The sequence below is a fragment of the Anomaloglossus baeobatrachus genome, chromosome 2 (genome assembly GCF_048569485.1).
Source record: "Anomaloglossus baeobatrachus isolate aAnoBae1 chromosome 2, aAnoBae1.hap1, whole genome shotgun sequence".
Taxonomy (NCBI): domain Eukaryota; kingdom Metazoa; phylum Chordata; class Amphibia; order Anura; family Aromobatidae; genus Anomaloglossus; species Anomaloglossus baeobatrachus.
In genome coordinates this window covers 440,305,773-440,319,048 of record NC_134354.1, presented here as the reverse complement: position 1 = coordinate 440,319,048, position 13,276 = coordinate 440,305,773, and the positions used below count along the sequence as shown (strand labels likewise).

At 50.1% G+C, this 13,276-nt stretch overlaps 1 protein-coding gene across 1 annotated transcript in view; it reads right to left on the bottom strand.

Moving 5' to 3' along the window:
• The window catches only part of RBBP7 (RB binding protein 7, chromatin remodeling factor), a 94,302-nt gene extending 81,864 nt beyond the window's left edge, over nt 1–12,438 (bottom strand). The window contains exons 1-2 of the mRNA XM_075334190.1: nt 12,238–12,438; nt 4,640–4,784 (exon numbers count right to left, since the gene is read on the bottom strand). Coding sequence (XP_075190305.1) covers nt 4,640–4,784; nt 12,238–12,253 — 161 coding nt within the window. The 5' untranslated portion in view covers nt 12,254–12,438. The remainder of the gene's footprint in view (nt 1–4,639; nt 4,785–12,237) is intronic.
• Between the last annotated feature and the right edge of the window lie 838 nt (nt 12,439–13,276).

The window sequence follows — 13,276 nt, the reverse complement described above, 5'->3', positions numbered from 1 at the left end:
CCACCTTGGGGAGAAATTCCGGGACCGGACGCAGAACCACCTTATCCTGGTGAAACACCAGGAAGGGGGCTTTGCATGACAGCGCTGCTAGCTCAGACACTCTCCTAAGTGATGTGACTGCCACTAGGAAGGCCACCTTCTGCGAAAGGCGTGATAGAGAGACATCCCGCATCGGCTCGAAAGGTGGCTTCTGGAGAGCCGTCAGCACCCTGTTAAGATCCCAGGGTTCTAGCGGACGCTTGTAAGGTGGGACTATGTGGCAAACCCCGTGCAGGAACGTGCGGACCTGCGGAAGCCTGGCTAGACGCTTTTGAAAAAACACGGAAAGCGCCGATACTTGTCCCTTGAGAGAGCCGAGAGACAAACCCTTGTCCATTCCGGATTGAAGGAAAGAAAGAAAAGTGGGCAAGGCAAATGGCCAGGGAGTAAAACCCTGATCAGAGCACCAGGATAAGAAGATCCTCCAAGTCCTGTGGTAGATCTTGGCGGACGTTGGTTTCCTGGCCTGTCTCATAGTGGCAATGACATCTTGAGATAACCCTGAGGACGCTAGGAGCCAGGACTCAATGGCCACACAGTCAGGTTGAGGGCCGCAGAATTCAGATGGAAAAATGGCCCTTGAGACAGCAAGTCTGGTCGGTCTGGGAGTGCCCACTGTTGACCCACCGTGAGGTGCCACAGATCCGGGTACCACGACCTCCTCGGCCAGTCTGGAGCGATGAGGATGGCGCGGCGGCAGTCGGACCTGATCTTGCGTAACACTCTGGGCAGCAGTGCCAGAGGAGGAAATACATAATGCAGTCGAAACTGCGACCAATCCTGAACTAATGAGTCTGCCGCCAGAGCTCTGTGATCTTGAGACCGTGCCATGAATGCCGGGACTTTGTTGTTGTGCCGAGACGCCATTAGGTCGACGTCCGGCGTTCCCCAGCGGCAACAGATCTCTTGAAACACGTCCGGGTGAAGAGACCATTCCCCTGCGTCCATGCCCTGGCGACTGAGAAAGTCTGCTTCCCAGTTTTCTACGCCCGGGATGTGAACTGCGGAGATGGTGGAGGCTGTGGCTTCCGCCCACAGCAGAATCCGCCGAACGTCTTGGAAGGCTTGACGACTGCGTGTGCCGCCCTGGTGGTTGATGTACGCAACCGCCGTGGCGTTGTCCGACTGTATTCGGATCTGCCTGCCCTCCAGCCACCGCTGGAACGCCTTTAAGGCTAGATACACTGCCCTTATCTCCAGAACATTGATCTGAAGGGAGGACTCTGTCGGAGTCCAGGTTCCCTGTGCCCTGTGGTGGAGGAAGACCGCTCCCCACCCTGACAGACTCGCGTCCGTCGTGACCACAGCCCAGGATGGGGGAAGGAAGGATTTTCCTTTCGACAAAGAAGTGGGAAGAAGCCACCACTGAAGAGAGGTTTTGGCTGCCCGTGAAAGGGAGACGTTCCTGTCTAGGGACGTCGACCTCCTGTCCCATTTGCGGAGAATGTCCCATTGAAGTGGACGCAGATGAAACTGCGCAAAGGGAACTGCCTCCATTGCTGCCACCATCTTCCCTAGGAAGTGCCTGAGGCGCCTCAAGGGGTGTGACTGGGCTCGAAGGAGAGAGTGCACCCCTGTCTGTAGTGAACGCTGTTTGTCCAGCGGTAGCTTCACTATCGCTGAGAGAGTATGAAACTCCATCCCGAGGTAAGTCAGCGATTGGGTCGGTGTCAATTTTGACTTTGGGAAATTGATGATCCACCCGAACCTCTGGAGAGTCTCCAGAGCAATGGTCAGGCTGTGTTGGCATGCCACCCGGGAGGGTGCCTTGACTAGAAGATCGTCTAAGTAAGGGATCACCGAGTGGCCCTGAGAGTGTAGGACCGCCACTACTGCTGCCATGACCTTGGTGAAGACCCGTGGGGCTGTCGCCAGGCCGAAAGGCAGTGCTACGAACTGAAGGTGTTAGTCTTTGATGGCGAAACGCAGGAAGCGTTGATGCTCTGGTGCAATCGGCACATGGAGATAAGCATCCCTGATGTCGATTGATGCTAGGAAGTCTCCTTGGGACATCGAGGCGATGACAGAGCGGAGAGACTCCATCCGGAACAGTCTGGTTCTCACGTGTCTGTTGAGCAGTTTGAGGTCCAGAACGGGACGGAATGATCCGTCCTTTTTTGGCACCACGAACAAGTTGGAGTAGAAGCCGTGACCATGTTCTTGAAGTGGAACGGGGATCACAACTCCTTCTGCCTTCAGAGTGTTCACCGCCTGAAAAAGTGCATCGGCTCGCTCGGGGGGCGGAGATGTTCTGAAGAAACGAGTCGGAGGACGAGAACTGAGCTCTATCCTGTAACCGTGAGACAGAATGTCTCTCACCCATCGGTCTTGGACATGTGGCCACCAGGCGTCGCAAAAGCGGGGGAGCCTGCCACCGACCGAGGATGCGGTTTGGGGAGGCCGAAAGTCATGAGGAGGCCGCCTTGGGGGCGGTTCCTCCGGCGGTCTTTTTAGGACGTGACTTAGACCGCCATGCAGAAGAGTTCCTCTGGCCCTTCTCTGACCTGTTGGACGTGGAGGAATGGGACCTGGCTGAGGGCCGAAAGGACCGAAACCTCGGTTGTATTTTTCGTTGCTGAGGTCTGTTTGGTTTGGACTGGGGTAAGGACGAGTCCTTTCCCTTGGATTGTTTAATAATTTCGTCCAATTGCTCGCCAAACAAACGGTCGCCAGAAAATGGCAAACCGGTTAAGAACTTCTTGGAAGCAGAGTCTGCCTTCCATTCGCGTAGCCACATGGCCCTGCGGACTGCCACCAAATTGGCGGATGCTAGCGCTGTACGGCTCGCAGAGTCCAGGACGGCGTTCATGGCGTAGGACGAAAAAGCCGACGCCTGAGAAGTCAAAGACACAACCTGCGGAGTAGAGGTACGTGTGACCGCATTAATCTCAGACAGACAAGCTGAGATAGCTTGGAGTGCCCACACGGCTGCGAATGCCGGAGCAAAAGACGCGCCTATGGCTTCATAGATGGATTTCATCAGGAGCTCTATTTGCCTGTCAGTGGCATCCTTGAGCGATGAGCCATCTGCCACTGATACTACGGATCTAGCCGCCAGTCTAGAGACTGGAGGATCCACTTTGGGACACGGAGCCCAACCCTTAACTACGTCAGGGGGGGAAGGGGTAACGTGTGTCATTAAAGCGCTTAGTAAAGCGCTTGTCCGGAAATGCTCGGTGCTTCTGGACAGCATCTCTGAAGTTAGAGTGATCGAAAAACGCACTCCGGGTACGTTTGGGAAACCTAAACTGGTGTTTCTCCTGCTGTGAAGCCGACTCCTCTATAGGTGGAGTTGGAGGAGAAAGTTCTAGCACCTGGTTGATGGACGCTATAAGGTCATTTACTATGGCGTCCCCTTCAGGTGTATCAAGACTAATAAAGTGCGGGAATCTGGTTCCCCACAGTGCTCAGTGAGGGGGGAGGAGGATACCCAAGTATGCTCCAGCCCTCACTGCCGACGTCCAGTCGAGCGTCCCGCCCTTACCCCTGACTGGCAGGCCCGGGGGCGGGAGTTATTGTACTAGGCCGCAGAAGCCGGGGACTAAATTTAATAACGCGGACGGCAAACAGGCGCGGTCGGCGCCGTAGTCCTGGCGTCACAAAAAACACAGCAGCCGCTGCAGCGTCTGTTACACAGGCGCTCCATGCGCCGTCCCCAAGGGGACACAGAGTACCTCTTAGAAGCAGGGCCTGTCCCTGATGATACCCAGTCTCCTGTCCGTCAGATTCCCCCAGGGGCTGCGGAGGGAGCCCGGTCCCAGTGAATGGTGACCGGTTAGGATCCCACTTCTCCCAGAGCCTCTAAGGGATGGGGAAGGAAAACGGCATGTGGCTCCAGCCTTTGTACCCGCAATGGGTACCTCAACCTTAACAGCACCGCCGACATTAGTGGGGTGAGAAGGGAGCATGCCGGGGGCCCTGTGGGGGGCCCTCTTTTCTTCCATCCGATAAAAGCAGCTGCTGCTGACTAAAATGTGGAGCTTGCGTGAATGTGTGCCTCCTTCAACACAAAGCATAAAACTGATGGGCCCGTGATGCACGGGAGGGTGTATAGGCAGAGGGGAGGGGTTACACTTTTTAAAGTGTAATACTTTGTGTGGCCTCCGGAGGCAGAAGCTATACACCCAATTGTCTGGGTCTCCCAATGGAGCGACAAAGAAAGTTAAGCTATGTTAGGCAAAATGATGCCAATGACAAGCAGCTAATCCCAAAAAGAAAATACAAGCTCTCATGAATGTTGCCGGAAATTTGGCTGTGATTCCTGGAATGTGAATAGAAAAAAGGGGGAAGGTGGGTGCGGGAAATATAGATTTGGTATCTATGAACGTGTACAGACCTGGGAATTATATTGCTTGATCAGTTTTAACATATACTGAACATGGGAGATGAAAAAAAACAAAACAATACAATCATGTAATTTTGCAGTTACACTGCACATTGAATTCCCCCCCCATTTTCCAGTACACTAAATAATAAAATGGTCTCCTTCAAAATTTACAACTCGTACCACAAAACAAGCCCTCAGAGAAAAAAAAAAAAAAAAAAAAAAAAAAAACAAAGAAAAACAAAGTAAGCCAGAACACATTTGACAGATTGTTACCTAGTGACATCAGGAAGCCACTGCACAGTGAGACTTGGCCACTCCAGGGCATGTGTCATTACCAGGTCATAGAGGAATGGAGTGTTTTTCTTCCAGATTTTGTACTCTTCATTGATGACACGCTCCTCCACGGTATCTTCAAACACTGCAGAAATCAAATTAAACAAAATTAAGCTATTGGTCAAGGAGGGGTGTTAAACACCCAGAGATTTTTTTTTTTTAAATGTATGGGTTCCACTACCAATTCATGAAGGTTTTATTTTCCACTTTTCTGGTGTAAAACACTTCAATTTTCTCTTATTTAACATTACGTTACACAAATTTGTCAGCTTGGTATTTTCAATGGCTGTATCGGCTGGCTCTGTTAAAGTGGGCAGAGCGGGTAAGGACATGGAAAAGCCCCATTGACAAATTCATACGAAGTTGTGGTGTACCTAATGCCAGGAATGTCACTCCAGTCTCTGAATGAACTAGGCGCCTATTACTCCAGCACACCCACCACAATGCCATTCAGTGATTGGGTGGAGTGCAAGGCGCCTGATCAAATTTTTCTAAGTTTTTTACCTACGTTTTCTAAAGTAAAAGCTTTGACTAATCAGGGCCAGTGTCTTTTAAATGAGAAATATCATCTAATATCACATGTCTGAGTAACGAACATTAACTTTCACTATTTCGTGATTCCTTTTGTACAGCAATAATTGCATCGAAAGGTTTCCAGAATTGTTGATTAGTCCTCCACATCAGCTTAGAGAGGAATGTTAGCCCATTTCTCCGTACAAACAGCTTCATGTTGGTGGATTTTCTCCCATGAACTGGTAGCTCTGGGTCCTCCAACAAAATTTGGATCACTATTCTTTAACCATTCTTTTCTAGAACGACTTGTGTCTATTGGGTCAGTCTTGCAGCATGACCAACAATCTGATGATACTCATCTAAGGCTACTTTCACACTTGCGTTGAACGGTATCCGTTGCATTGCGTTGTGTAACGGATGCAACGGATGTGTTGCATATAGTGACACAACGGATGCAACGGATGCTGCAAAACAACGCAATTCGTTTTGATTTTTTTTTTTTTTTTTTTCCCGGTTTTACCAGCGGCAGACTATAGTGAACGATCAGCTGATCGTTCCCTGCAGCCGGCCGCTGGGTGATCAGCTGATTGCTCCCAGTAGCCGGCCGCCGGGTGATCAGCTGATCGCTCCCGCCCGCCGGGTGATCAGCTGATCGCTCCCGGCTGCCGGGTGATCAGCTGATTGCTCCCAGTAGCCGGCTGCCGGGTGATCAGCTGATCGCTCCCGGCCGCCGGGTGATCAGCTGATCGCTCCCGGCCGCCGGGTGATCAGCTGATCGCTCCCTGCAGCCGGCCGCAGGGTGATCAGCTGATCGCTCCCTGCAGCCGGCCGCCGGGTGATCAGCTGATCGCTCCCTGCAGCCGGCCGCCGGGTGATCAGCTGATCGCTCCCTGCAGCCGGCCGCCGGGTGATCAGCTGATCGCTCCCTGCAGCCGGCCGCCGGGTGATCAGCTGATCGCTCCCTGCAGCCGGCCGCCGGGTGATCAGCTGATCGCTCCCGGCCGCCGGGTGATCAGCTGATCGCTCCCTGCAGCCGGCCGCCGGGTGATCAGCTGATCGCTCCCTGCAGCCGGCCGCCGGGTGATCAGCTGATCGCTCCCTGCAGCCGGCCGCCGGGTGATCAGCTGATCGCTGTCACTTGCCGGCGCCCGGGCATGCCGGCGGGCGGGGCGCTCAGCTGAGCGCTGTGACTTGCCGGCGGCCGGGCATGCTGGTGGCCGGTCATTCAGCTGAGCGCTGTCGCTTGCCGGCAGCCGGGCGCTCAGCTGAACGTTCGGCCACCGCGAGCCAAAATAAAGTTTGATTTAAAAAAAAAAAAAAAAAAAAAAAAAAAAAAAAAGAGCATGCGCAGTGAAATCCAGAGGATTCCGCTGCTCAAAATAACGTTACATGCTGCGTTGCTCCCGCTGGGCGGAAGCAACGGAGCGTCGCCCAGCGGAAGCAACGCAGCTCCTTTTGGTACAATCCGTCACCCATACAAGTCTATGGGAAACAGCGGAATCCGTTAACGGATTCCGCTGTTTCCCAAAAGGGCGGATTGTAACGGAAGGAAAATAACGCAAGTGTGAAAGTACCCTAATGGACAGATGTTCTATCATTTTCATTTGAATTTGCTGGTATAATTCAGAATTCATTGTTCCATCAATGATGGCAAACAGTCCTAGCCCAGATGCAGAAAAACAGCCCCAAACCATAATGCCAATACCACCATGTTTTACAGGTAGTATGAAGTTTTCTGTCTCCAAACACTTCTTTAAAAAGTATCATTTAAAACAAAACACTTTATTTTGGTCATTTACAGAACAGTGTTGAATCAACTTTCTGGCTTGTCCAAGCCAAGTAATCTTCAATAAACTGCAGACGGGCAACAATGTTCTTTAACGTTCATTGGCTTTCATGCGGACCATTGTCCACAGTTTTAAGGTTGAAAACCATTTTATTGTAAGCAAGAAGCTTTCTAGCCGTATTCCAGATTTTAAAATATGCACAAGCTTGATTCCATTATTGTTAAAATTACATTCCTGGTACATTATTCAGGGATACTAGAGAAACATTCCCTGTTTAAATAAGAAATTATACGGTTTTTGGGGGTGGAACCTTTAAGTGAAAGACTCCACCACACGTTTGAAATTGCTAGACACGGTTACAAATAACCTCAAAACAAGGGAGTAAAAAGAACACACACACACACAATGCATTAACATACTGAAAACCATTACAAAACAAAAAGGCAGTACAAAGTTTTATTAGTCGAGAAAGATTTGTATATGAGCAGTTCTCCCAAAATATAGGTTTACATGTACACAATTTAAACAATATAGGCCATTTTAACATATAATCACTGTTGGAATAAACATGTATTTACTTTTCACATTTTGCAGTCCCCCCCACCCCCCCATTATATTAAAGGGAACTTGTCAGGTGCAATATGCATCCAGAACCACGAGCAGTTCTAGGTGCATATTCCTAATCCCTGCATCTACTTTAGAAAAGGTATTTCTAAAAATCTTTTATCGTATGCTAGTCGCAAGAACGTTGCTTCCCTTACTATTCAGCCCCCTTAGCATGTTAGATACAAAGTAACAAAATCCAGCAGATCACAGGCAGGTGATTTAAAAACTTTCCTTTTATTTTCATCGCTTTAAAAATGGATAGACAGCATCCACAAGGCACAGTTCATCCAACACGTTTCGACATAACGCAGTGTCTTTAGTTCTTCTTCATGGATTATTCATCCATGAATAAGAACTAACGACACTGCGTTATGTCGAAACGCGTTGGATGAACTGTGCCTTGTGGATGCACTGTGCCTTGTGGATGCTGTCTATCCATTTTTAAAGCGATGAAAATAAAAGGAAAGTGCTGTCCTGTCTCTCCCCCTCCCCGCTTGCCACAATATGTAACTTCAGCGCACGAATTAATGCCTGCTTTTTTCTACGCAGCAAAAATCGGTGAGTGCCTGCTCTGTTTTCTCCATACTTGCATAATGGATTTTTTGTCTTGGTTTTGGAGTGAGCATCACGTAGCTGTAGTAGATTTTCCTTTAGCTGAGCCTCGCTGGTCACACCAGAATGAGGTAGGTAACCGCTTAATGTGAATACTGACAGATATATGTGGAAGTAGTGCCCTGTATTTTTTCCTTCTCAACTCCAATATATTCAGTTATCCCCTCCCTGTTAGAATTAGTATAAGTATTGTACAAACGATTCACTTTGTTGCAGGACCTTTGTGAGGTCATACCCCTGCGATCTGGTATCCAGCTTTGTTGGCTGAGGCCCTGACCCTTCTGGTCACATAGGTATGACCTCACACAGGTCCTGAAAAACACAAAGTGAATCGTTTGTATAATACTTAGGCCTAAGCCACACGGCGAGAAAATCGGTGCGAGTGGAGTGCGATAAAACATCGCATTCCACTCAGACCAATTCTAGCCTGTGTGTCAGTGCACATGAGCGATTATTTTCTCAGCCCCAATCGGACCGAGAAAACAATCGCAGCATGCTGCGACTGTAATGCGAGACTCTTTTCTCTCGCACCCATTCAAGTGTATGGGGCGAGAGAAAAATCGCACTGCACTCGCGGTACATTGGTGTACTGCGCATGCAGAGCGAGAATCGCAATAGCTGGCTACGGAGGTGAAAGTGAGAGAAATCCCTCCCTCCCCTCCTCCGTGCCAGCCCGCCCCTCGGCAGCACCTGCCCGCTCCCCGCAGCTGAGGTCCGCTCGCACATTCGGACCTGACGCAGGCATACTAGCATGACACTCGGCTCCTGCTGTACTACCAGCACGAGCTGAGTGTCATGCGAGCATCGCACTAGTGCCCCGAGTGGCCCTGGCCTTATGCTAATTCTAACAGGGGGAGGGCATAACTATGAATATATTATCTGCTCCATTGCAACTGCCATTCAACAAGTAGCTAATTTTATAAACTACTTTCTTGGATTTCAAAACCCAAACATCCGAGGTGACCATTACAGGTATGTAGAGAAGAGAATCGGCCTGATGGCGCCAGTATAGCAATGGCTTTAGCTTATATAAAAAAATTCTGGTGATTGGTTCACTTTTAAGTCAATTACAGACAGTATCTAAAAAGATGGCTAGCCTCAGATAAGTCTGAAAGCCTAAGATACAGTTCTCTACTTCCAAATAAAGCCCATTATGCAATTGTGTCAGTTGAAAAGCTCAATCATGCAGTATCCACCTCCATAGTTTATAATCAGTGGTGCCACTGTGCAGGCAACACACTCGTACAAATGTGCAACAACACGTGCAAGACATTAAAGGGACTAGCAGCACAGAATGACTGTCCAATCCAAGTAGAGCCGCATCACTGTATGGCCAAATATTTAAGCGCACCTTCCCACCTAACTTGTTTCCCCATCACATATCTATCTTTACCCTCTTATGGAAAGCACTGACTTCATAAAGCCAAAGAGCAGACAAAGGGAAAACCAGTAGGTGGGAAGATTCCCTTAAAAGGGAACCTGTCACTAGTTTTGGGGCCTACAAGCTGCGGCCACCACCAGTGAGCTCTTATATACAGCATTCTAACAAGCTGTATAAAAGAACCCAGGCCGCTATGTAGAATGTAAAACTCACTTTATAATAACTTACTCAACGGTCGCGCTGCGGTGGATTTGAGTCAGATGGGAGTCTCCGTTGTCGGCTGCCGCCTCTTTCGGCCATCTTCATCCTCCTTCTGAAGCCTTCGTGCATGACGCGTCCCAAGTCATACACGCTCGCCGGTCCCGCGCAGGCGCACTACAATACTTTGATCTGCCCTGCTCAGGGCAGATCAAAGTGAACCTGCACAGGACCTCAATGCTGGTGAGTGTGGATGATCTAAAGGGTGCTTTACACGCTGCGATGTCGCTACCGATATATCGTCGGGGTCACGTCGTTAGTGACGCACATCTGGCGCTGGTAGCGACATCGCAGCGTGACAGCTAAGAGCGACGGTCAAAAGATCGTTAAAAAACGGTGATCGTTGACACGTTGCTCCTTTCCTTAATATCGCTGCTGTCACAGGTACGATGTTGTTCGTCGTTCCTGCGGCAGCACACATCGCTACGTGTGACACCGCGAGAGCGACGAACATCTCCTTACCTGCGTCCACCGGCAATGAGGAAGGAAGGAGGTGGGCGGCAAGTTACGTCCCGCTCATCTCCACCCCTCCGCTTCTATTGGCCGGCCGCTGTGTGACGCCGCAGTGACGTTGCTATGACGCCAAACGCATCTCCCCCTTGAGGGAGGGATTGTTCAGCGGTCACAGCGACGTCGCTGACAAGGTATGTGAGTGTGACGCTGCCGAAGCGATAATGTTCGCTACAGCAGCAAGCACCAGATATCGCAAAAACAACGGGGGCGGGTGTTATCGCACGCGACATCGCTAGCATTGTTGCAGCGTGTAAAGCGGCCTTAAGACGAGTCATGCATGCCAACTTCAGAAGGAGGACAAAGATGGCTAAAAGAGGAGGTGTTGGTCCCGAAGCACAGCGCCACCCATTTGACTAGTCTGCACCGGAGCAACCTCCTAGGTGAGCATTATAAAGTATTTTTTTATGCTCTACACAGCGGCCTGGGCTCTTATATACACAGCATGTTAGGCTAGTTTCACACTTGCGTTGAACGGTATCCGTTGCATTGAGTTGTGTGACGGATGCAACGGATGCGTTGCATATAGTGGCACAACGGATCGTACAAAACAACGGAATTCGTTAGTTTTTTTTTTCTTGACTTTACACATCTGGGCATGCGCAGTTGTGTTAAGACGGATGCGTTAATTAACGGAATCCGTCAAATGTAGACATCCATTATAAAAACAACGGACGCCGACAGAATCCGCCGCTCTGCATCATTTTAACTCACGAAAAACGTTACATGCTGCGTTCCTTCCGCCCGGCGGAAACAAAGCAGCGTCGGCCAGCGGAAGCAACGCAGGTCCATCAGTCGCAATCTGTCGTCCATACAAGTCTATGGGAAGCAGCGGAATGCGTTCATGGATTCCGCTGTTTTCCAAAATGGCGGATTGCGACTGAAGGAAAAATACGCAAGTGTGAAACTAGCCTTAGAATGCTGTATATAAGAGTTCACTGGTGGTGGCCACAGGCTATAGGCCCCAAATCTGGTGACGGGTTCCCTTTAAATGTTAGGCCCCACCACGCTGCACCAAGCGCCTGTACCTGGTGTAAACAGTCATCCTGTGCCGACAATCCCTTTAAGAATAGCAGTACTGCACAAAATTATCCACACACATGCATCACACTTCTTGCCAACATGGTCCTGTTTGGCTGTCCATACAATAAACCAATTTCTTTCTGCACGTTTCCACAATCAGGTCAGCATTTACATGTACTGCATCAGGAAAAATAAGTTAACACATAGCACTTTAGTTATAAATGGTGTAAATCAGACAGAAAGGGGTTACTAGCTGGAGATTGCTGGGGCTCAGTTTACCTTTATCTGTAAATCTGGGCATTCTGCAGAAAATGTTAAACCCCAAACACCTTTAAAGGGACCCTGTACATGCAGTGGGATCGGCGGGCAGCACGGTAGAGAAGCTGAGCAGGGCGAGGTGTTGGAAAAGGCGCTATAATCATAATGAACTCATGGTAGGTAAATGCGGGAGTCCAGGGGGCGGGCTCACCAGTGACTGCCATACAGGGACGCCTGTCAATCACAGTAGGACCGCCCACTGGACTCAGACACTGATTAACGAAGGGAACAGTTTTCCTGAAACTTTCCCCACAAACCCGTATAATAAGCCCGTCCCGCAGAGCAGGTAACAAAACATGGCCGGCTCCCCTAGCTATGACCAGGGGCCAATATGTGGCGGAGCGGTCTCCGCTCCCCAGATACCTGTCCGGCCGCTCACTATAGAACAATGGGGCAATGCTGGCGGACAGACCCTTTACAGAGCCAGGCTGACGGCGGCCCCGGGGACCCATACACCGGAGGCCATGAAAGCGCGTGGCGCAGTAACCTGACCGTAAACCGGCACCAGAACGTTAATAGGCCCCGCTTACTTTCTTTATTCGCCATTTTCCCGCCTCTTCCACACGGCAGACACCAGCAGAAACGAGGACCGCTCCCTGCCGGGCACCGAAGATGCTTCCCGCGCGAAAATAGAAAGAAAGCCTGACGTGACGCAGCCGCAGGATCCCCGCCAAAGTTCCTCAGATACTTGTAACAGCAGCACGCCGCCCGTACCCCGCCCCCGACACGCTGCAACGTGCAACGTCCACCGCCATGCTGGAGAGACTGGCCAATCAGCGGAGGGGAGGCGTCTGCGCCAGGAAGGCCCTGGGACGCCATCTTTACTACTGGCAAGAAAACAAAACGAGCCCTAAAATCTCGGCGAGAGGTGCCCTCATGACAATGCTCCAGCCACAATTATTATTGCAGGCAAAGGAGCCTCCATAAGTGTTCCCCATCCACAGGTTACCTCATGATAGTACTGCAGAAGTGTCAGCCAGTATTTACAATGGTAAAAGCGGATCAGGGAACTGTGTCAGAATAGATCCAACATTTATCATGGAGTGTGGGCCATAATTCTGGTGCAAAACTGCTTAAACTATGGCAATGGTTTCTTTAACTCAAAATGAAGTAAGCATAAGAACATACCCCAACCCCCTGACTCAGTAACATTTCTGGCGGAGACGCACAGCTGTGGTATTATAATAATAATTTTATTCATTTATATAGCGCTATTAATTCCATAGCACTTCACATACATTGGCAACACTGTCCCCATTGGGGCTCACAATCTAGAGTCCCTATCTGTATGTCTTTGGATTGTGGGAGGAAACCAGAGAACCTGGAGGAAACCCACGCAAACACAGGGAGAACATACAAACTCCTCGCAGATGGTGGGATTTGAACCCAGGACCCCAGCGCTGCAAGACTGCAGTACTAACCACTAGAGCCACTGTGCCACCGGTGCCTAATTCATTCATTATGTGGCACACATCCAGCGGGCCCTTCATTAAGGCTAGCATACAAGACGCCAATAAGAAAACCATCTTATTAAATCCACATGTTATAGCCTGAACCTGGCCAGCACCT